At 30.3% G+C, this 25765-nt stretch overlaps 3 protein-coding genes across 5 annotated transcripts in view; 1 reads left to right on the top strand and 2 right to left on the bottom strand.

Moving 5' to 3' along the window:
• Nucleotides 1-5369: 5369 nt before the first annotated feature.
• LOC109602441 (protein l(2)37Cc) lies at nucleotides 5370-6854 on the bottom strand. Of its 3 annotated transcripts, none has more exons than XM_020018803.2 (5): nucleotides 6819-6854; nucleotides 6522-6615; nucleotides 6305-6466; nucleotides 5915-6254; nucleotides 5370-5857 (listed from the first exon to the last, which is right to left on the bottom strand). In XM_020018803.2, the coding sequence occupies exons 2-5, from the start codon at nucleotides 6610-6612 to the stop codon at nucleotides 5620-5622; spliced, it is 831 nt and encodes a 276-aa protein (XP_019874362.1). In that variant the 5' UTR covers nucleotides 6613-6615; nucleotides 6819-6854; the 3' UTR covers nucleotides 5370-5619. The 3 variants fall into 3 exon arrangements, with proteins under 3 accessions (XP_019874362.1, XP_019874361.1, XP_049822239.1); XM_020018802.2 differs by having other exon boundaries at nucleotides 6750-6839; XM_049966282.1 differs by having other exon boundaries at nucleotides 6807-6825.
• A 2509-nt stretch (nucleotides 6855-9363) lies between these two features.
• LOC109602443 (mannose-P-dolichol utilization defect 1 protein homolog) lies at nucleotides 9364-10404 on the bottom strand. The gene is made up of 2 exons (XM_020018805.2): nucleotides 10216-10404; nucleotides 9364-10161 (listed from the first exon to the last, which is right to left on the bottom strand). The coding sequence occupies exons 1-2, from the start codon at nucleotides 10328-10330 to the stop codon at nucleotides 9530-9532; spliced, it is 747 nt and encodes a 248-aa protein (XP_019874364.1). The 5' UTR covers nucleotides 10331-10404; the 3' UTR covers nucleotides 9364-9529.
• Nucleotides 10405-10689: 285 nt separating this feature from the next.
• Nucleotides 10690-25765, top strand: part of LOC109602445 (katanin p80 WD40 repeat-containing subunit B1-like) — a 31520-nt gene continuing 16444 nt past the window's right edge. The window contains exons 1-4 of the mRNA XM_049966280.1: nucleotides 10690-11029; nucleotides 11097-11240; nucleotides 11302-12113; nucleotides 19998-20283. Of these exons, the coding sequence (XP_049822237.1) occupies nucleotides 11207-11240; nucleotides 11302-12113; nucleotides 19998-20283 (1132 nt within the window). The 5' untranslated portion in view covers nucleotides 10690-11029; nucleotides 11097-11206. The remainder of the gene's footprint in view (nucleotides 11030-11096; nucleotides 11241-11301; nucleotides 12114-19997; nucleotides 20284-25765) is intronic.

Here is a 25765-nt window from a genome sequence, read left to right as displayed (position 1 = left end):
GTTAGGTAATTTATTTATTCGGCTACTGTTATGCAAATTTATGAGGTAGATGATGGGTTTTTTTTGGTTTGATAAAATTGAGGATTTCGTTTAATTGTGTTTAATTAAGTGCTCACTGGTCGAGACGGATTAATATCCCGCTGGGAGGCTGTAAGAATTACAATTGAATTGTAATTAATTTTGTGTAATTATAAAAAGCAATTTAAATATTTATGTAGTACCACGTACGTGTTGGTTACAAGAAGTGTTTAATTTAAAGGTCACATCATAAAATTCATACTCTAAAAACTAGTTGTTGGGACTTTGTTCGTCGATAAAATTAATAACAAACGCCGCAATTAACGACGACACATCCGCAATTGCTTACAAAGTCCGTGTGAACCTTACATTATCAATAGGAAGGATCTGGTCACAATATTCGTCCATGTGCAATATGACGACGTTAATTTAGAAGGTATGCAGGCCGTTTAAATTATACGACTAATATAAATGAGCAATTAAAATAAAAGATACGGTCCGCAAGAAAAAACGCGGGGTACCACCGCCAAGTGACATACGACCGCCTCAATGGTACGACCTAAATCATAATTCTGAACGTGCCCCTTTGTTGGACCATAAGTCACATAGACTGAGCCATTTTTCGCCAGATTTCCAAGCTTCCTCGTACAACGTACAGATGTTGAGGCGTCTTTTTTACCATCCGGTACCTGATGCAGTCGTCGGTGATGCTTAGCCATAAATCGCCATCCTAATTTAATGGACGCTTCATCGCGAGTTATTTATTGGTGTTTTTCAGCGGTTGTAAAACATAAGTAGCTATTACCTGGAGAGCCTTTTACTAATATACGACCGCGGCCAGCCTTCAAATTTACGCCGACATGTCAAAGGTGAGACCCACTGCGCGACAGAGTATAAACATAAAATCCACACACACACACACAGGCTGACCCTGAAAGTTTCCCCTTTAATGGCACGCATTTATGTTTACACATGTGACCGGACTGGTGTCTGAGTCTGCGACAAAGAAAAAACCACGTCTTCTTGACGAAACACGAAATTGAGTCGTCACCGGTCGCCGAAGAGCTCGCGCACCAATTAATCCGCACCAAATAAAGAATCCGGGGGATAAAAGGGATCCGATGGTTTGCGGTACACAAATACAATTAATCCCCGGGCCCCGAAATTATCGTGGCGCATCCAAATCCGGGATCCAATTATCATGCCGTGTAGTCGGCAAACGGCAATTTATCAGTTAAGTCATTTCCAGGGGACACACATCGGGACTCGGCTAACCCAATGCCGGAAACAATGACATGTCCCTCGCGTAAAAAACACTGCCTCCTTGATCAAAGCGACACACAATGTAACATGTAATCATCGAGATTACCCGGGGATCCACCCTCGGTCGATGGGCGCCGTTTTCAAAGGAGCTCTCTAAAGGTTTCCCATTTCTGGAGCGGCCCCGCATCGGGTCAGGGGTGGTACGGTGGATGGAAAAAACGATGGAAATGCGAGTGGCAATTAGGGATTTGTGTCGCGAATCGAAATTTACACAATGACAGTCGTATAGATGGATATTGCCTAAGGGCCTATCAATGAAATTTATTCTTCGCACTTCAACTTATGCTTAAGGATGAGCAATATAAAAGATCGTTTAATATTTTTTCTTATAATAAAAGTTAAAATATTAAATATTAAGTACCATTAAGTAACATTTTTTTTTAATATTCATCATTATAATCAACAAATTTTTGATAACAAACTCCTGCGAAGACAAAAAATTGTGGGTTCTTCGAATTGAAGAAAAGATCAACTTTTGACCTTTCCTTCTCTTCAAATTGGACAAAAGTAAACAATAGACACCTAAAAATATCTGGACCATATAGTGAATGAAGTAGAACTTCTCATCTAACATTTTGAAGCTACCTTTAAGTCTCCAAAGCTTCTCTTTATCTAAGTTTTTCATAGACAATTATATAGTAAATATATTAAATTCTAAAGGTAATCCAACATATAGTTATCAAAATCTTTCATGGGTTAAAACTTTTTTAAATATTGTTGCATCAGGGTTAGCATTGTCAGTCCATTGTCCATACCATCAAGAATTATGATAGCCAACCCATTTTTCATTGAATATACCAATACTAGGAGATAATTGTCAATTATCAAACGCCTAACCTAACCTCATTTAATTTATGTGGAATTTTATACAATTTTTGATAAAATTCATTGCATCAAGGATCTTTCTAATGGTTGATTCATGTTTCTAAACACGTTGCATGAATATTTGCACAAAATATTGCTTAACTTCTTCATTAGTACAAATTGGGGGATGACCCTTTGATTATATTAATTGCCACTTTTAAAACAATAAATAAATAAAGGTCCATTGCTTATTGCTTTGCATGCAATGAGGGGAGGGTTCATTGTCAAACACATAACCTCATTTAATTTATGTGGAATTCATTTATTCAATTTTTTATGAAATTCATGACATAAATCATCTTTCCAATGTTTGATTAATGTTTAATAGCCTATTTCTAAACATGTGACACGAAGATTTTACACAAAATATTGTTCAATTTCTTCACTGGTAGAAATTATAGGATGACCTTGACGATGCTTACTTTCAGTGCATTAATTGTCACTTTTAAACATTTAATTAAATTAAAGTTCATTGCTCATTGCTTTGCGTGCAAGTGTCAATTGTCAAACACCTAACCTAACCTCATTTAATTTATATGGAATCCATTTATCCAATTTCTGATGAAATTCTTAGCATAAAACATATTTCTAATGGTTGATTAATGTTTAAGACTATTTCTAAAGACATTGCACGAAGATTTTACACAAAATATTGCTTAATTTCTTCTTTGGTAGAGATTGCAGGATGACCTTGACTATGCTCACTTTCAGTGCATTAATTGCCACTTTTAAACCCATAAAGGAGACTTCATCATTTACATCATCTCCCCAAACACACTTCTGCTACTTTAAGCTCATTTTTGAAGCCATCAAACAATTTTGCAGGAATTACAGCACATAAATTTGACATTTTAAACACAAAAAATGTGTTAAATACAATGTGAGTTTAAAATAAACAGCATAATTATAAAGAAAATGACAAAATCTTCCAAATAATATATACAGTTTAAAACAAAAATGTTGAACAACCTAAATTAACTAATATTTAGGAAACACTAAACATAGAAAATAGTTCTACGCCCCTGTACATTGGGGTTCCCTTTTTACCAGCGTACTTAAAATTAAAGAACACGCGAAGTACGAGATAAATCCGGCGAGAGAATGATACTTGAAAATCCCCGAACCCCACAATGACATGTGGCGATGGTTTATGTCTCCCTTTTCACCGCAGGATTGATTTTATTCATTACGGCGATCCGGCACTTGAGCGGTTTTATTTTCATTTGCGGCGTTATTAATTTTTTTTTTTTTTTTGAACGCACCGACTCTTATAACTATGTATTTTTCGTTATTTTTATTCGGGCAAAAAATGTGTGAGAACTGAATTAACACCACCCGAGTGTGCACCCGGTGAAACCGCACTATTTTTAATAGGTTCGGTGTTGATTAATTTTACGGAATCGGATTCAGTTGTTTTTAAATAACGACCGATTGTCTAACCGCACTGCTGGATGAAAAAAAAAACTGATGGCACGGTTTAAGATCTCAATCGATTAATGATGAGGAGCGGGCAGAAGAAGCGACCACGACAAATCGTTAAATTTAAAATAAAATATCGACTCATCCGAGTACGGTCGTTGTTTCCTTTAATTTTTACTACGTGTTTGAGTTGATCATACAGAATTGCAATTGCAAGTTGTACCTTGAAATTGGTTGTTATTTATTTCAGTTTTATTAACGTTATATAAGTTCCTCGGGGTTATTACTTTTTCTTCGTTTCTAATTTTATCTAATACTTTGTAAGTTTGTTCATGTCAGAGTTTGTCACTCTCTTCCTTTCATAAAGAACTGGCCTGTCATAAAATTACAAATGAAAGACTTTTTAACTGGGATTTTATTATTTATTTTATTTTTATAGTACACAATAAACTTATTCAGTTTTCGAAAGTGTCACAATTATTGTTTTTACTTTCCTTCCATTCTAATCTTATCCCGAACATAAGTAAGTAATACGTATAGAATTCCTTCACTTTTGCCACTTCCTCCCTAACACGAGGAACAATCGAATAATGCAAATCCCCACCGATTTCCTTAATAAAAGAAGCACGCATGGTGCGAACGAAATTGAACCCAGACACTAATTACATCTTTTCCGCTTTATTTTCCCCCGCGCCCGATAATAACGCGAAGAACCCGGAGGTGTCGATACCGGTGACTCGATGAAGGCGGCGAGTTTTCCGTGGCACCGCAGGTGCCGACGTCCCGGGGTCGAAGTAATTAAAAATAGTGTCGCATCACCGCGATACCCATCCCGGGCGGTTTCGACTTTGTTTTCACGTTCGGGGTTAATTAACCATTCGATTGTAAATCACGTTCGAACCGGACAACATGTTTCGGACTTTTTATTATCGCAGGTACTGAATTCTGGTGGTTTTTTATTTTCTTTTGGTTCCATTTGGTTACGCGTTTAACGAGCCCACCGGCATTAAAAATGCGCGCGCTCACGTTAAATCGTTCGGCATACCTTAAAAAAACTCTCGACTCGAAACCGTCAATTAATCAGAAATGATTTATCTATGTGCGACGTTCAAATTGTTGCCGTTGTTAAAATTACGGAGCCTCAAACCTTTTATGTTTGCACCATTAACACACATCTCAACTCTGTTTTTTTTTTCATTTCAGGCATCAAATTTAATTTAGATGGGTTTCATTTATTATCTTCATAATATATTCAATAAACTTTTATTGTTTGCTTATTTGCTTCTGATAAATAGTATATTTTTAAAAAATTGTCTTGTTACAAAGTAAATTCAAATAAATCAACTACCAAACACATTTTGGATTACAGATTTCTTTTAGGATGTAACACAATATATATGAATAATTTGTAATATATCTACTAAAATATAGATGGCACTTTGAGGATAGACACCAGCGACACCAGTAAACAATAACGCGTATTAAGCTTTGATATTTTTTCAGAGTAGATTTCCACCGTACAAAATGTTTCCTAGTTTTAACTTTCCGCGATCTCTATACCACGTTTATAAATACCGTAGAAATACTGCGTAAATAACAAAATTATCTGTTTTTAATGTTTCAGTTGGGGAATCAAACAAATATTTTAATAAAATTTTAGTTTTTTACATAACAGACAAAAGTTATTCAGATTACTGATCAGAATCATTAAAAAAGCTTTCCGACAAGTTTTATAAATAAAGAAATACTTTTTTATAAAATTTATTAACAATAACAATAATTTGTCTTATTAGTAAAGTATAAACTAAAATTTTTGGATATACTTAGATCATTTACACTTCATTCTTCCCAACCTGATTCATCTGAAATATACAATTCTCTAACATATGATAAACATGTTAAATTGATTGAAGGTCAGTATAATACAAAATGACATACTTTAGTATACCCCAAATTCCTCAGATAAATGCTACAATTTTATTCACATCAACACTTTTAATTTCCTGGTGCAGGAACATTTAAAAGCAAATTCTGTCCACCTGGCAAATAAGACACTTGTCTGGATCTGGATAGTTGATAGGCAATATCTTCAGCTGCTTCAATCCTTCTCAGTTCCACCAAACCTTCACCAGCATCTCCGAACGCCTTTGCCAACAGATTGGCAGCTTGGGCGTCACCCTCTGCTGAAATGACTGTGGCCTTCTTTGTCTGTTCAGCCTTCTCCACCAAAAATCTATTTATAAAGATATCAATTACTATTTAAACATTCTAAGTGTGAGCAAAAACAAACCTGGCCTTCTCAGCCTCCTGTTGAGCAACTTGTTTCAATTCAACAGCCTGGGTGAATTCCCTGCCAAAGGTTAAGTGAGTGATTGAGATGTCATCAAGGATGACTCCAAACTGGGCAGCCCTCTCATTTAAGTCAGCACTGACTTTCTGGGACACCAGATCCCTCTGTGTGATCAATTCGCCGGCGTCAAACTGCGCCACAACAGCTTTCAGCACTTCAGTGGTGATTGAAGGCAAAACACGTTCTTCATAATCTTGACCTAGGATTGTGTAAATTCTTGGCAGCTGATCTGGCACCGGTCTGAAGAGGATACGGAGGGTGATGTTTACATTCTGTAAATCTGCAATCGTCAGTTAGAATCGCGTTGGGTTGTTTTTGGGGCTGGTTTACCTTTGCTTCCAGTTACTACAGGTATGTTTCTGGGCCTGGACCTGACGTCGAAGATGATTGGCCTTTGCACCCATGGAATGAAGAAGTGGGTGCCCTCACCAATTACTTGCTTTTTAATCCCTGAGAATCTGTCGAAGATTACAGCCCTGTTGCCACCGTCCACTAAAAAATCAAACCGCATTGTGTGATCTATTGCGTTTAAAAGTTTTGTACTAACCGTTGTACAAGGCGGAATTGACGACTCCTCCAACAAGGGCAACTCCCAAACCGAACTGGCCGATACGATTGAATATTTGTGAGGCGGACATGGTCTACAACAGAAATTGTCGGGTAATGGCGTGCGATAGTGTTACGAAATTGCAGGTTAGGTTAACACTGAACTTCAGTCAGTTATGGAATACTAGTGATTTTATTGAATTATATAATAAATTTTAAGGTTACTCACGATTACACTATACTATAATAATGATTTTAATGACAGAATGTTATTAATGAAATATACCGGTGAACTCACGAGGAATTAGGAGTTTTCAAGATGGATGACAAACTTGACAGAAATCTGTAATCCTCCTTCAACTTAAGATTACTCTTTATCGTAATCTTTATTAGACAAAAAAAAGGCTCTAATATTCTTATTAGATAATTTATTTTATTCATACTAACTTAACAAAAACCAGAGAAAAAATAAAAATTTGGTACTTAAACATTGTAAACTGGATTGCCTATGTTACTTCAAAGATAGCTGAAAAAACAGCAATTTTATTTTTATTCCTTTAATTTACTTAAACATAAATATTTTAATAGATTAAATATATTTAATAATAATTAGATTATCTGATGAAACTTTTTAGACTACATTCCTATAAATGAATTTTTTATTCCTCTTTTAGCTCACTGGAAAAATTGAAAAATTGTATATATCAAGGTCGATAATTTGATAAAATATAATTTCTAATCATAATTCAATACAATCTATTCCTACTTTTAAACATTAATTATTTTAATTTGATTGCCTATGTTACTTTAAAGATAACAGCTGAAAAAACAGTAATTTTATTTTTATTCCTTTAATTTCCATAAACATGCTTATACAATTTAGAACTGATAAAATGAACATTAATATTTACTATTATTTATTGCCTATTTTAATAAATTAAATTATTTTTCTCAAAATATATTTGAAAAATTATATTTTATTGAGTAAATTTTAATTTCCTAAAAAAATATTCTAAAAATTTAAATATATTCAAAAGTAATTAGAAAATCGAGTAAAAATATTTAGACTGTAAATGAATTTTTATTCCTAATTTATCTTGCACAAGGAAAATGTTTTAAAAGATTAAATATTTTTTTAAATAATTATAATATCGGGTAAATCTTTTTAAACTACTCATCTGTAAATGATTATTTTAATTTCTATTTTAGTTCACTCAAGAAAAATCTTTTAAAAATTGATATTTATTTATATATATAATTAGAAAACAAAATAAATTTATTTAGATTACAGATATATAATAGAACGTTAAATATAGTTAAAAATAATTAGAATTCAAGGTAAAACTTTTTAGTCAACAGATTTATAAATGAATTTTTTAATTTCCATTTTAATTCACACAAAAAATATGTTTTAAAAATTGAAATATATTTAGAAAATGGAGTAAAATAATTTAGACTACAGGTCTGTGATTATTTTACACAACAAAAACTTTCTAAAATATTAAATATTTTTAAAAATAATCAGAATATCAGATAAAACTTTTTAGACTATAGATTTGCAAAAGAATTTTTAATTTTTATTTTAGTTCACACAAGAAAAAAATTTCACAAATTGAAATATGCTTAGAAGTATTTAAAGAATGGAATAACATTATTTAGGATACAGATCTATATATGATTTTTTATTTTAGTTCACTTAAGAAAAATTTTTTACAAATTGAAATATATTTAGAATAAAAAAAAAATATGAATGGAATAAAATTATTTAGACTACAAATTTGTAAATGAATTATTAATTCCTAACTTTACTTACATAATAAAAAATATATTTAGAAAATAGAATAAAATAATTTAGACTTCAGATCCGCAATTATCTTACACAACAAAACATTTCTAAAATATTAAATATATTTAAAGATAAACAGAATATCAGATAAAACTTTTTAGACTACAGATCTGTAAAAGAATTTTTAATTTTTATTTTAGTTCTCACAAGAAAAAATTTTCACAAATTGAAATATATATAATATATATATATATATATATATATATATATATATATTATTGAGACTACAAATCTGTATTAATTATGAAACACATTAAGAATTATTAATTCCTAATGTTTTTTGCACAATAAAAATCTTTTAATAGATCAAATATAAAATATAATTAGAATAATAGGAACAACTTTTTAGACTACAGAATATTACATGAATTTTTAATTGCTATTTTGATTCTTTTAAAAATGAAAATATATTAAAAAATTATTAAAATATCGAGTAAAACAAATCTGTAAATATATTTTTTTATCTATTTTATTTCATACAAGAAAAATCTTTTAAAAATTGGAATATATTTAGAAAATTAATTAAAATTATTTAGGCTACAGATCTTTAAATGTATTTTGAATTTCTAATTTATCTGACACAAGAAACATTTTGTAAAAGAATAAATATACTTGAAAAAATTAGAATAACGGGTAAAACTTTTTAAACTACAGATCTATAAATGAATTTTTAATTTAATTCATACAAGAAAATTTTTTTAAAAATTGAAATATTTTTAGAAAATGGGGTAAAATTATTTAGACTAGAATTATCAATTAATTTTTTTTACACAAGAAAAATATTTTAATAGATTAAATATATTTAATAATAATTAGATTATCTGATGAAACTTTTTAGACTCTTTTAGCTCACACTGGAAAAATTGAAAAATTGTATATATCAAGCTCGATAATTTGATAAAATATAATTTCTAATCATAATTACAATCTATGAGAGCAGAGGTTCCAAGAACACTTGGAAATATTATACTAAAGGGTAAAAATAACATATTAGATATATTCTGAAAACCATAAACACATTTTATTAAATAAATTGTTTGTGATATTTCCTTACATGATGAAAAGATAATATAAATAAAATCCATGGAAACCAGTTAAAACTTGTTTTAAACTTATGCATATACAAAAGTCAATTTGTTCCTACTTTTAAACATTAACTATTTTTAATCAGCCTTCTTTTTAATATCTACATTCCAGTAGTACAAAAGTTGAGCTACAAGGACCGCATTAGCGGCCGTACTTGCAATGTACGTCAAAATGACGACGCTGTCGCCAGTTTCTTGAATAGATGTGAAAATTCTCGCCGCCGATCCGAACAACAGCATAAACAACGTAACAGCGGCGAGCTGCCCAGTGTGTCCGTTTTTGTAATTGGTCCAGGCTTGCAGTAATTTTCCAGACACAACAATGGGAATGTTAAAGCTTTGTAAGTACCATAAGGTTTTTATCGGTGTTATGCCGCCAGCCATAACGTAACAGACACCAATGAACACTATCAAGTACATTAAACCCAAGGACTTTGAGCCCTGATACCACAGCACAAATACTGCTATTAAAACAGTTTGGATTCCAAGGAAGGTGGCATCACCCCACGAACTGAATGGAAACCCTTTGACAAAGCTGTAGGCTGCATAGATCGTTATGGCCGTCAAATCCAGAGACACACTGGGTAAACTGATTCCTTCACCGCTCTTGTTCTTCACAATTTTTATGATCTGCGGCAACTTAACGAGTATCGACCCCAAAATCAGCCCGATTCCGAGCGCTTTGCTCAACGTCGCGCTAAAACAGGGACCTAAAAAAATAAATTTTTATTAATTAAAGTCGGATAACCCGGCCGGAGACGTACCGTCGAAAAAATTGAATTCGATAAAATAGTTATCGAAACATTTCGGTGTCAGGATTAAAAGGGCCGCTTGGCGGAACCACTCGAAAGCTGTGGCGTTCATTCTCACATCTAACATTTGAGTGTTTGGGTATTTTAAGTGCGGTTATTTAAATTATTTGACACTTGTCAACCTCATTTTACACGTAACATATGAGCGTCATGCGCACCAACCCTCCAAAATAATTATGTAAGTGCGCGAGGTGGGTTGCCTATTTTGTACGATTAACTAATTTTTCAATATTTGTTTGTTGAAAAAGGTTGATTTTAATTTTCCACTTGGGAAATGAGTAAAATATATTAATCGTATACGGGAATTAATATTTAAATTTTATATCTCGCTCGCTCTCACTCTTGTGGATACTGTAGTAAAGGATGGCGATAATTGAGTGGAAGGGATGACATCTTCGTCATAAAAATTCATTGTTATCGTCGAAAAACACGATTTTCAATGATCAATGATTAGATAAAATGGATTTACTGATATGCGATATCAAAAAATGATAAAATCAGTTTGTATTTTGCGCGTATTTGTAAAAGAGAAAGTGCAGCTGACGTTCGGCCGCATGGGATTTCGGTTAAATGCGAACTCGATGGCAGACGTGTTGAACGTCCTTCAACATAAATATAAAGGAATATTGGTTTTTACCGTTATCCTTATAACCGCTAGTAATAAGGTTGTTTTTTGTTTATCGCCGATACTCTAGGATAGAAGATTGAGAAAACCGTATAAGGCTAAGGCAAACATGTCAAGGAAACGGCTTAAAGTCGTCCAGAGGTTGGCGTTTCCTATTATTTAAATTCAAATTCTATTTATATTTACATGTGATATTTTTATCTACAAGTCTCGACTAGAGGTATGATGTACAGTGTGCCTACAATGAATGTTTTCGTGAAACTGAAGTGAACATAACCCATCAAATTCAAAAATCCAGGACTTATCACAGTTGTAACCATGGCTTCAATCAACAGCAGATCAGCGAAAATCCGTAAGTACCCCCAAGTAGTAGAATCAACTCGTAACATTAAAAAAAAAAAAAAAAATTACAGACGAATTTATGGCCCACAATGCCAACGTGAACTGTTTGGCTTTGGGCCACAAATCGGGCCGCGTAATGGTAACAGGGGGCGACGACAAGAAGGTGAACCTTTGGGCCATCGGCAAGACAACATGCTTCATGAGCCTGGGCGGCCACACCACCCCCATTGAGTGCGTTCAGTTCAACCAGCTGGAGGAGCTGGTCTGTGCCGGTTCGCGGGCCGGATGCCTTAAAGTGTGGGACCTGGAGGCGGCTAAACTGATCCGCACCATGAACGGTCACAAGTACAGCATCAAATCCATCGACTTCCATCCGTACGGGGAGTTCCTGGCGTCTGGCAGCGCCGACACCAGCATCAAACTGTGGGACACCCGAAAGAAAAGTGCTATCTCCACCCTGAACGGGCACAAGGGGTGCGTCAACAGCATCAGGTTCAGCCCGGACGGGCATTGGATCGCGTCCGGCGGCGAGGACGCGACGGTGAAGATGTGGGACATCAGAACGGGACGGGTGATACAGGAGTTCTCGGATCATTTCAGTGCTGTGACCTGTGTTGAGTTTCATCCGCATGAATTTCTGTTGGCCACCGGCAGCATAGACCGGTCAGTGCATTTGTTTGATTTGGAGAATTTCGCATCTGTGTCGTGCGAAAAGGATTTGGGTGCAGTCAGGACCTTGCACTTTAATCCGGATGGTGAGTGTTTGTTTACTGGTGTTAGGGACTTCTTGAAAGTGGTCGGCTGGGAGCCCAGCAGGCTTTACGACAGCGTACCTGTTAATTGGGGCCGCGTTTGTGACATTGCCTCATCACAAAATCAATTGGTAAGTGTATTATTTGCTTTTATTTTATTATTCTTAAGAATGTTTGGACTTCTGTTAATGTAAATGTTTATTGTTGAAAATCTGTCTGTTTTAATTAACTCTCTTTAACTATCACAGTTCTTGTAAAATGTCGGTTATTTAAGTGCTTTTCTGTTTTGAAATTTATTAAACTGGATAAAGAAATTAATGTGATCTTATACCCAAAAGTACATTTTTTATTATCATTTTATTACATCCGTTCCAAGTAATTTTAATTATGTAAAGAAAGACTGTGTTTCAAAATAAATGATTATTCATCATTGATAAAACATATTTTATTATTTTTAAACGTTTATCTAAAATCCACAATTTTATTTCTATTGTTTGTTTTTGTATTTTCCTGTTGAATTTATCGTTAGCCGTAATATTTTTTTAGATTTTACACAATTTAAAATTTAAAAAGTTTAATTATTTTATTTTAATATGAGAGACAATATTTTAATTCTAAACATTTATCTGATTATGAAATGCTTTTTTAATGTTTTTAATTTTATTTTTATGCTCTTGTATTTTTTGTTGATTATTATTGGAAGATATTTTTCATACATATAACACGTGTTTTAATTAAAAATAAAATTGTGTAAACAAACTTCTCTTTTATTCATCACTTTTCAACGTTTCCTAGTGTTCTCATTCAAGGACAAAAATGTTTAATTTCCCGTCCATCTTCGGATAATTCACATCCTTTGTTTGCATCCAACTCCGTTTTAATATTTCAGCTGTCTGCGTCTATTTTCGTTCTATCACTCCAACAGAATAACTTAACATTTCATTTGTATGCACCTACGCTATTCCATTTAACATTCATCGACTTTCCTGTTGGCACTTCGAAATTGATTCTCGTGAACGAGACGAAACTGGAGTTTTTAAGTCAGAACGAAAGGAATTTTGTTTGCGACACAAACACTTGCTGAAATTATTGGAGAGGTGGGCGGAAGGATCTCGGGGAAAAGAACTGAATCATCTTGTATGAATTCTTCGACCTTCTCACGTGATAAAACCAACAGGTTTTAAACGAATCGAAATCATTTCACATTGAACTTGTTGTTTTTAAGTTAAAAAGTGCATTTACAAATAAAAATTAGATTAATATCTTATCTTTTAATTGAAATTACGTACTTGAGTGAGTACAGATGAATATGCATATGCGTTTATTTTTTATAAATTTCACTGGCTTGTTTACATTGTATTTAACAATTACAACTTGAATAAAATTTCATGGTTGCGATGAAAGGAAGCGAAAATTAATTAATTAAACGACAGTTAAACAAAACTTTATTAAACGTCTCGTCTAGAATGGTGCTTGTTTGATGCACGTCCTTGGACTTACTAATTAAAACTTTTGACTGTATTGTATTTACGTTAATAGTTCGCAGTGGTAAATATTTAAATAAATTATTAATGTTGCAATATTTTGCGTGATCTAAACAACTAAACGTCGACCTATTTAAGCTGTTGCTTTTACTTAATTTGACGGTTTTACTGCGACTGTTAGAAAGTGAAAAAAACACCTTCTAATTTGGAATCGATTAGTGAGCACAAGAATAACTCTTGAGGACGTTTACCTTTAGTGATTTTTCGGTGGTATCGATCGACAGCTTTTTGTTCCCCCTAATCGTGACAAATTTTAGGTCATGAACGTTTAATCGATTCATCAAAAGCACAATGTCATTGTCCACATTTAGAAACGTGGTTCTAGGTTAAAGAGTAAACTTGTTTTTGCTATTTTAAATGGGACATCCTGTACATTGAAAATTCATCTTGGAAGCTTAATTAAATTAGGAGGCGAATTTTATAAATTAATGAGCCGTGTAGGCGGCTTGAAGGCACTTTCTTCGACTCTTTGAAGAGTTATGTTCGGAAAGCAATAATTGATTGTTTAATAATGTGTGGCATTCGAATTGTTGAGGTCGAGACAGTAATTTAGTCTCGTTGTCGGTTGTTGATTAGTCGTTAAGAATTGGGCGGCCAAAATTAGCTGAAAATTGGGTTTGAAATGTAATTTGTCGTTGCAAATTAGATTTTTAACACATGCCATCAATGTAAATTGGTTTTTGAGTATAATGGCAGAGCAATTACAGTGGTGGCCATTATTATAGAAACTTTTTTGAATGTTAAATATTTTGGCAATAATTTGAGCTGTTGATGGACTTTAATTTTGAAAGGGAATGTGATCCTAAGAAAGATCTTCATATTTTTAGTAGAAACCAAGGTTTTTCTTGTAGGTCTGGGGTCAAACGACTTATTTAGCCGTCAATTCTTAACCACCTCTTCTTTTTTCTCTGTCTTGGTAATGCTGAATTATAATTTTTCTTACAGTTTCGCTTCGACCAATGATTTAAGATAAGATTTAAACTCACAGAGGGCAATGAAACACCATAAAGTAGAAAGTTTCTATAATTTTTCCCACTGAAAAATAAAAAAGTAGGCAATTTTTTAAAGAATTAAAGTAGATTGGCCAGTTGGATAGTAGTCACAGTAATACAGAACAAACAATGAACATTATAGGTACTGGCATCCAATTCAAGTAGTACAGCTGACATTTTTATTATATTTTAATAAGTTGCCATAATTATGACGACCACTGTACATCATAATTACAATCTGACACATGTAGAAAATTCGTTTGTACAAGATTAATAACAAAATATCACATGTTGCGCTAAAAAAGGTAACACCGTGTGCCGTTAGCCTTGTTTTCAGGAAATATTAGATCGCACAGCCCGATCAGTTTCAAGTTCGTCTAAGAATTGATTGCAAGTAAAATTGCGAAACGTAAACGAGGTTGTTCCGCTAAAAATTTACGACACACACACCATAGATGCGAGACAAAAGTTTTATCGACTCGACAAAAGCATCGTATGTTGTGCACACGACTAATTGCCGCACCGTTTCCGACTTAAATCGGCATAAATCCTTTACGTACGTTTTTCCGCTTCCGTGTGTTCATTAAATTAATTATTTAAATTGCAGTGGTTTTTTTTCTGTGCGCAGGGAACACCTGGCTAGGTTGTAATATACGTAATAAAACTATTGTACGTGTTGTTCTTCGGCTGAAGATTTCCATTTTCATTGGAAACTCGTTTGTTCGTGGAATCGTTAATGATGTGAAAATTAAATGGGCATTTTTCAATTCTAGTAGTGGCATTCCGATTTTTTTGTAGTAATTGTTGTTACAGGATCATTCATTATTTACTTTGAGATGAAGTATTAAAAAAAAAATGAACAAATTGCCTGTCTTAATAATTTAATAGTCAGTATCTCAATAATTATAAAAAGGAGATTAAGAAATTGTTCTTTTATTTATAACTTTATTTTTTGTTTATAACCTTTTTATCTCATCTAATAAAATATATAAAAGGGGTCAAACATCACAATTATAAGATATACAATAAGATTACAATTTATAATGTAAAATTAAAAAAATCTAAATTAAGATTTAGAAATACTTCCAGTTTATTTAAACGAATAATAATTCTATTCGCAATTACATGAAGAATTTAAAAATCCAAAACTATACAGAGTGATCCATTGGAAATAACAAAATTATCGATGTTTTAAGATGCACATTATTAATAGTAAATAACGAACACCTTGTATAAAATTTGGGAGTACTAATAACGGCTTCTTATAGGACGGTCTTTTATTTAACTTGTACACCAAAAATGAACTTTCCAGCGTCAAAATTGGTGACTACAGACACTTTAATTAGACCATCATTTAGTCTAAATTTTTGGAAAAATAACTCATAACTCAAAAAGTATTGGGTTTAGGTATAGGACATAGTATAGCCATTCTATTTGCAATTGCATGGAGAATTAAAAAAGCCAAAAATATACAGAGTATTCCATTGTAAATAACAAATTATTGATGTTTTAAGAGGCACATTATTAATAGTAAATAACGAACACCTTGTATAAAATTAAGGAGTACTAATAAGGGCTACTTATAGGACTATCTATTATTTAACGTGTACATCAAAAATGAACTTTCTAGCATCAAAATTGGTGACTTTACAGACACTTTAATTAGACCATCATTTTGTCTAAATTTTTGGAAAAATAACTAATAACTCAAAAAGTATTGGGTTTAGGTATAGGACATAGTATAGCCATTCTATTTGCAATTACATGGAGAATTAAAAAAGCCAAAAATATACAGAGTGTTCCATTGTAAATAACAAAGTTATTGATGTTTTAAGATGCATATTATTAATATTAAATAACGAACACTTTGTATAAAATTTGGTCGTACAATAACGGCTCCTTATGAAATGGTTTTTATTTAAAGTGTACATCAAAATTGAACTTTCTAGTATCAAAATTGGGAGCTTTACATCAATTTTAATCATCTGTCAAAATTTTTAGAAAAAAATCAATACTCCTACAAGTTTTATTTAAATCTCAATGTTATACCTTCTATGACATAAATTAAAAGGTTGACAAAATGCAACCAATTGTCAGACCTGTAGAATTTATATAATATTAAAACTGATATTAAAAATATCACATTATTAATACAGTACGAAACTTTCTAAGCAAGAATGCTTATCCTACACATTACGAATAATACGGGCAACTGGTGTGTTTTCGTCGCAGCCATAATTATCTTCGTATTCGCGAATTAATTAGCTGAAACGTCAGTCAAGCAGGAATATTATTTGCATACAATATTTGCCCCAATTTCGGCATCCTGGATTTGTCGCCGACCGTAACAGTTGTACTAACATCATATTTAATGATTTACTATTTTATTTCTTTTTTATTTTATTTGGCCACAGATTTCTAAAATCATGTGCATAGTGATTAAAGTAAAAATATTGTTTTTAAACGGATTTGGCACGGTTTTACTTTTTCCTTCGGACATATGCATGCGATTGTGCGGTTTTGAATAGTTATCAGGTTTGCTTTTATATTTAACCTCGGCGAATTGTGCTGCGTCCTTTAGATGATAAATTTCATTAACCGACTAAATGTTAATGAACTGATTTACATAAACTGTTATGCTGGGGAAAATTTATTTAGTTATCAAATATTTACTCTGTGTGTCCAAATGAACTGGTATATGTGTGTAATGTATAGATAAAATCTAAAATTAAATAATTTATTGACGTTTTTAATAATAAAATTAGAAATATTTAGTATATCGTAATTTTTAAGTCTGTTTTGTATAATCCCATGACAATGGATATAATAATATATAAGTTATAAAAATGTTGTACTCGTAGATAAGTTACTGACAAAAATAAATTATGATAGGCACGTAGTACAAAGTTTTGTTTGCAATAAAAAATTGAAAAATTGAAGGAAAACTAGATATCACATTAATTTTAATTACCATTACCAAAATAAATCCATGTTAGACAGAAGTATATTTTTTGTTATGTATTTTCTATTAGAGAAACTATTCCATTGTTTTTGTAAAAAAGATTTTTTACTGTAAAATATTATTCCCCATTATTAATCAGTAAGTACGCTAAATCCAAAAAAAAAAAAAAAAATTCAAATCCTACTTTTATGTTTAAAAAAATGGTGTCTATAAAAATATACAGCTTATTCAGTAAAAATTTCAATTTAAAAAATATTTATATTGAATATAATTATTATAATTTTAGACATTTATTTAATTAAACAAAATATTTTTGTTATAATTCCAGATTTGTTTTTAGAAAAAAATGGCAATACTAAAATTTTTATTTTTTAGTTTAATCAATAAATTTGGCAATTCAAAAAAAAATAGTTGCTATACAATTTTTATTCTATTTAATAAATATGTCAACAAAAAATATATTGAATATATGTTAATTCATATTATATTTTTATAAAAAAGGAGGACAAAAATGTTATTCAGTTTAATTAGTAAATTATTTAATTATTAATTAATTTTAATTAATAAAATTGAATGTATTTGTTGTAATTTTTGATATTTAAAAAAATACGTTACTATAAAATTTTTATTGTGTTTAATTTATATATAATACGTCAAATAAAAAGAAATAAAGTATTGATATAATTGATATTATATCAATACTTTATCTTTCTGATATGTTTTTATAAAAACTTTGATGACATAAAATATTATTTAATTAATTTAATATGCCGAGTACAAATTAATATTGAATGTAATTCTTGTAATTTCTGATTATGTTTCTAAAAAAAGATTAGTTGTCATAAAAATTTTATTCTCTTTAATTGATTATATATCATATTTCTGATATATTTTGGGAAATACATGACTCTCATAAAAATATTAATCAGTTTAAGTAATTAATATGTCTAATACAAAATAGAATTGTAATTTTTGATTACGTTTTTAGACAAAAAAAAAGTTGTTTCAAAAATTTTTATTGTTTAATTGATAAATACGACAAGACAGAAAGAGTTTCTTTCTAGAAAAAAAGGCTAACATAGAAATATAATTCATGTTAGCTAGTAAATATGTTTAATACAAAATACTGTAATTCTTGTAATTCCTGATGAAATTTTTCTAGAAAAAAAAATTTTAATTTGTTTAATTATGTAACAAGATAAAAAGAGTGTCAAAGGTAATTAAATTATATTATATTTATGTTTCAAAAAAAAGGATAACATAAAATACAAATATAATTTAATGTATTTTTTATAATTTCTGATGATGATTCTAGATAAAAAATAGTTACCATAAAAATTTTATATAGTATATTAACTGATATATTTTAGAATAGACTTTGACTGTCATAAAAATATTATCCAGTTTAATTAGTAAATATGTCTAATACAGAATAGACTTGTAATTTTTTATTGTTTTTAGAAAAAAATAGTTGCTATAAAAATTTTATTCTGTTTAATTGATAAATACGACAAGACAAAGAGTTTAAAATATAATTATTATTATTATACTATATGTATGTTTCTAGAAGAAAGGCAAACATAATAATAATAATAATAATAATAATAATTCACTTTAGTCAGTAAACATGTTTAATACAAAATAAATTTTAATCTAATTCATGTAATTTAATAATTTTAAGATATGTTTCTAAAAAAAAATTAGTTACCATAAAAATTTTATTCCCTTTAATTGATTATACATTATCTTTCTGATATATTTTGGGAAAATCTTGAGTGTCATAAAATTATTATTCAGTTTAATTAGTAAATAATGCAAAATAGAATAGTTGCTGTAAATATTTTATTCTGTTTAATTGATAAACACTACAAGACGAAGAGTTTCAAAAATTAGTTGCCATAGTTGATAAATTCATCAAATACAAAAAAGTGTTGACTTTAATTGATAAAATATTTCTATATGTTTTTAGAAAAATTTGGTTGGCATAAAAATATAATATTCTGTTCAATCAGTATATATATACAAATACAAATTATTAAAATTTATGATGATATAATATAAAATTAATTGTAAAGAAATTTTGTTTAATACATACGTGAAATACAAAAAAGTATTAAATATAATTAAAATTATTATTTTATATTTATGTTTTTAAATAAAGATTGGTTACTATAAAAATCTATTATAAATAATATTCAATGTAATTGTTACAATATTTAACATTCAATTTGTATTTTACTTAAAAAGCAAATATATAAAATATAAAAGAGTATTGATATTGATATTTTATATTTTTAATGTTTTTAGAAAAATATAGATTGTCATAAAAATATTATTCAGTAAATATTTTAAATGTACATTTTTTGTCTCCATTTTAATAATTTTCTTAAAAATGTTTCAAAATTATATTTTATCAGTAAACATTACAAATCTCAATGCAATGAATATAATTTCTGATGATTCATAGTTCTGACAGTTTTAATGTGTGTGTTTAAAACCATCTCTGTTTTAATCCAGATCGGTGCGTCATTCCACCTGACCAACGTCCAAGTGTACATGGTGGACCTGAAGAAGGTCCGTCCCCTGGGCAGCACCTCCATAGAAGCACCGTCTAGTCCGTTCACCCCCAACCAGAGCATACGGAAGAGCTTTTCGAAGGCCGAACGTCCCGTGAGCCTCAAAAATCGGAGCCTGAACGTGAAAACTATAGAGGAGAGCACATCGGGGACGGATCCGGAAGAGGAGTCCATCGCGGACATCACCAATCTGAACGACTACGAGGAGATATTCAAAGGCAAAGGACGTAAGTACCGGCGGAAAATTTCGGGTTTAAAGCAGGAAACCGTTGATTAGTCGGGTTTGGGTTTTTAATATGGATGGATGAGTGGCCGAAAATAGTAACGGGTCCGTGTGAATTGACATTTAACACACGACATCATCTTTCAGTTGGTGTGGAGACCAGACAAAAGGTCTGGTTGCGTGTTTCTATCTGTACTTAATCTTTGGGGGAGAAAGTCTATAATTGGCATGAACAATATTTTAATACGCAGTAGCAAACAAAGCACCATTTTATGGTTTATTTTTATTTGTTCAAACCAATGATGCTCAACAATGGTTTTTGTTGTGATTATCATCGAATCGATAACAAATTATTGACGGAATAATCCCTTATTTATAAATAATTGCTGTATTATTAATTCCCACCAGACCTCAGAAAATGGTGTGGAACATAAAATACCACAAGGTTGGAAACGCATCCAAGTTAAACATGCAGTAGAAGTCAACAAACCCAACTTTAAATGGTTTCATTCAATCCTCAGCGTCTGCGTTAAGTTAATAGAGAACGGACGTGTGTAAAAATAGTCATTTTAACGACTTCGATTACTTAACCACACTGGGATATTGTCCCTATTAGTTTCCATCATTTAACATTGTCCGGATGCGGGAAAATCCGTTTGTTTTGAACCACGAATCCCACCTTGAATTTCCTTTAATGGAAGACACGAACATCTGTTTTATGATACGATAATACACTTGAATAAACGTGTCGTCGTCAATCTTGACCGCTTTGTCCGTGTTTCAAAGACTTTTGGAGACCGTTAGTCGAAAAATCTGATTTGTTGAGGCAACACAGCAAATTAATATTTATAGTTTTGCCACAGAGACTCAGACCAGAAGACTTACTTTGTCGGTGATTATAAGGCGACCGCAACGTAATTATGCATGTTTCACGTAGCAGTGTTTCATTAATTTTTGTGACGCAGTAAAATGCTGGTTTTATGTAATGTTGTTGTAATGGTTTTAATTTGCAAAAAATAATTCCTGGTGGTCCATTATTTCTGGGCTCTCGCGTAATATTTAAATGTATTGTTTAAGAATTATAGTTTTACAATGATTCTTTTATTCTTTTTTATGGGTTTTGTATAATCTTAAAATGAGTATTATATAATTGGTTACATGTTAATTACTATTTCTTATTATATTGTTGCTATATAATAATAATGTTTTTAGACAATGATATTCATCCATAAATTTCTATTGTTTTGGTAAGTCTATTCTAAATTTATTTAGAAAGTACTAAGGATATCAAAATAGATAAATACTTTTTTCTAAAATATGTATTTTATATTCTATTTATATTAGTAGTCATACATCAATACAATATTTAGCTATTGTTACTAGTCAATTCTGTTTTTTTATTTATCTATCTTTTTATTCGTTTTTGTGGATTTGTATTATCTTATTAATTAACATCACATATTATATAGATACAGTATTTTTGGATAATAATTTTTGGACAAAAGTATTCGTCAAGAAATTTATAAATTTATTTGTAAAAATTTAGGATTAATTAGATTAAAGAATTAAATATCTCAGTTTTCTATTCTTAATAGAAGAAAATTTATCTTAATAGTGGCTGTATTTTAATATTTCTTAGAAGAAAGTTTGTGTACTATTTATTTTATTGTTTATTTATACATTTATTTATGTTGGTGGGTTTATATTATCTTAAAAAAAGTATTATATAATAATAGGTTACATATTAATTAATTTCCTCAGTTTCCTAAATAATTGTTAATAGAAGAAAATTTATCTTTGTATTCGTATTGTATTCGTCAGTATTGTATTCGTCAGTATTTTAATATTTGACGATCATTAGAAGAAATTTTACAATTTATTATTTACTATTATTATTCTTTATTTGTCTATCAATTTATTCGTTTTTGTGGGTTTGTATTGTATTAAAAAAAGCATTATGTAGTTGATTACATATTAATATCACATATCATATTGTTAAAGTATTTTTAAGTAATAATGTTTTTGGACAGCAGTATTCCTTAAGAAATTTCTAAATTTATTTGTAAAGAGTGAACTACGATTATTTTGATGAAGAATTAATTTTCTCAGTTTCCTAAATTATTTTAATAGAAGAAAATTTATCTTATTAATATTCGTCAGTTTTTTAATATTTGACGACCGTTAGAAGAAATTTTGTATTTTATTATTTACTAATATTATTTTTTATTTATCTATCAATTTATTCGTTTTTGTCGGTTTGTATTGTATTAAAAAAGCATTATGTAGTTGATTACATATTAATTAATATCACAGATCAAGTATTTTTAAGTAATAAAGTTTTTGGCTATCAGTATATCGTTAAGAACTTTCTAAATTTTTTTGAGAAGAATGAATTAGGACTATTCTAATACAGAATTAAATTTCTCAGTTTTCTGAAATCTTTTTAATAGAAGAAAATTCAGTTTAATAGTGTTTGTCAGTAATTTAATATTTGACTATCATTAGAAGAAAATTTCTGTTTTATTTACTTAATTTTTTTATCTATCAACTTATTCGTTTTTGTGGATTAAGTATTTTTAAAGAATAATGTTTTTCGACAACAGTAGTCGTCAAGAAGTTTCTAAATTTATTTGTAAGAGTTAATAATTTAATCTTTGACAATCGTTTTTACAGTTCTATAAACTATTTCTAATAGTAATTGAAAAAAATAAAAAGTGACGTACCATGTTGTAAGTCAACATTTATAACTAAAATTTTATTAAATTATTAGTCACCTTAGAATTTAACTGAAGAAGTTAATAATAATGCAAATATTTAAATATTTTTATATTTATAGTAAGACTGATATAAACTAAATAAACTAATTTAAAACTTGAATTACTTGGTTAAATAACGTTAGTGATAATTTATTACTATCACTATAATACCTCATATTTGTTCAACTAACTTGTCATAAATCATAATTCATATGTGATATCATGTTTAATTAATCATCTTCAGATCAAATATTACTTTAAAGATTTACAAAAGAAATATTTGAAATGTATCATGCTAAGTAATTTTTACCACAAGGTCGATTCTTACGATCGATATGGAAACATCAGTTAACACCTCTGCATGTTGACACAAAAACACGAGGCAAATATAAGTAATGATTTCATAACAAAATATTGTAAAACGATAAATGAATCTCGGAACTGTCGTGAGACATGTTTCACCTTGTAAATCTATCGTGATGTTATCGCATTACGAGAATTCGTGTCTTGTACGAGAAACCCACATTTTATAAAACGTATATCGGTTTTATTTCCCATACAGATTTGCCATGTATCAATGTTAATAATGAACGGAAACCGTTCAGCCGTTCAAATTAAACCGCAGCAACGCTAATTCGTTTGTCAAACACAATGCAATACTCGAGAAAAATTGTGAAAGTGTTAAACCGTTTGTCCTCTTCGTTAAGACAAACGTTCCGTACTGCAATTCGCAAAGTAAAAGTGAAATATGGTCTGTAACCAATTCCTTTTGTTCAACGCACCGAAAGAACTGTTCCCCGCGGTGTAAAAGAGCAATACACCCACCACACCAACAGTTTTGAAACAAGCGACCGGATTTGGTGAACGTGGCAAAAGATGTTTTAATGTAATTTCGAGAAGTCCCGGTAAACATGCGTCACTCGAACGATTGTTGTCCGGACCCGAATAACGCACGCACATAAAACAAAACCTGTGCCATTGTTGGACGGCAAACAATGCCTCTTAATTGGGTCCCGACGACCGTTTTTGTGGGAAACGATTCGAATGAGCCAACGGTACGTCATTGCACCGGTCAAGATGACGGTCACGCAAATTCCTGCTGGAAAAAACGGTCCGTGTTTCAGTTGCACAACCGAGTCCGGAGCCAGGAAGCGTGCGAGAGAAAGGGCGCGTTCGACTTTCCATTATTCGGGACGTTATGCAATTTTCGCATTCATAACAGGAAGTTTGCACAGAACGTGAGCCCGGTGCAACTGATGGAGCGGTATTTAGAATGGACCCTAATTAAAAGAGTTATGTGTGTAATACATAACCCGGGCAACAGGAGCTTTTTGTTGGCGCAACTGTGTATTATTGTGCCGTGACGAACCACGAATTTTATAGTTGGATGTTTATGGTGCGCGTATAATTGTAGACTCGGAGAACTTGTTTTGTCAAGTCTTAATGCGTTGAGAATTGAACCAGCAAAAAATATTTTCGTAATCAGTTTTCTTCACTTCTTTACTGTTGGGAATTTATTATTGATAAGTTTTCTTTCTAGCATCGCCGAAAAAATGGAAAAAAAAAACATTAAGAAATTCTGAAATATTCAACAAAATATTCCCTGGTACTTTCTTCCCAAATAAGTTTACAAAACATATCACAAAACAATAGAACTGCAACTGAAATTTCTTGACGAATACTATTGTCTAAAAACAATATTATTTAAAAAATAGTATAACAATATCATACGTAATATTAATTAGTGTGTAAGCAATTATATAATACTTGTTTTAAGATTATGCAAATCAGTGAAAACAAAGTACAGATAAATAAAACAATAAATATCGACGAATACTATTAAGATGGATTTTCTTATAAATATTTTAGAAAGCTGTGAAATTTAAACCTTTATCAAAATAGTTCGAATTCACTTTTTACAAATAAATTTAGAAACACTATTTGTGTTCTTAAAACATTAATAAGCTTGTTATGTTTAATGGAACATTATTTTTAGATTTTTAAATTCTAGACTGATTTGCAAATAAAATGGCTATACCATATCATGGTTTCACTAAATTGTTTGTAAAAGCGTCAATTTGTATGCTGAAAAGTTCATTTTTGGCATATGTGTTAACCAAAGATCTTTCTATAAAAACCTTTAATTAGTATTTCGAAATTTTATACAGGGTGTTTGTTAATTACATTCAATTTTGTATATCTTAAAAAATCAATTACTTTCGTGGAACACTATGTATCCTATAATTGAATTAAATATAAAAAAAGGTTTCGAATGATCTAAGAATCCCTTAGATTTAAAATCAATATTAACAGAGATTTTACCAATATCAGATATAAAATATAAAATATATAAAATACATAAAATACATAATATACATCAAATACATAAAATACAAAAAATGTATAAAATACATAAAATACATAAAAAACATAAAATAAAAAAATATATAAAATAGATACATAATATACATAAAATACATAAAATACATAAAATACATAATATACATAAAATGCATAATATACATAAAATACATAAAATACATAAAATACAATTGAAAAATTGAAAAATTGAAAAATTGAAAAATTGAAAAATGGAATAATGGAAAAATAAACAGAAAAATAGAAAAGACAAAAAAAATCATAAAAATAGAAAAGAGAAAAAACATAAAAATTGAAAAAGAGAAAAATTAAAAAAATAGAAAAATTAAGAAATATAAAAAAAATTAAATA

The sequence above is a fragment of the Aethina tumida genome, chromosome 4 (assembly GCF_024364675.1).
Source record: "Aethina tumida isolate Nest 87 chromosome 4, icAetTumi1.1, whole genome shotgun sequence".
In the NCBI taxonomy this organism is placed as follows: Eukaryota; Metazoa; Arthropoda; class Insecta; order Coleoptera; family Nitidulidae; genus Aethina; species Aethina tumida.
The sequence above is the reverse complement of the archived record's forward strand: the minus strand, read 5'-3'. Positions and strand labels throughout refer to the sequence as shown.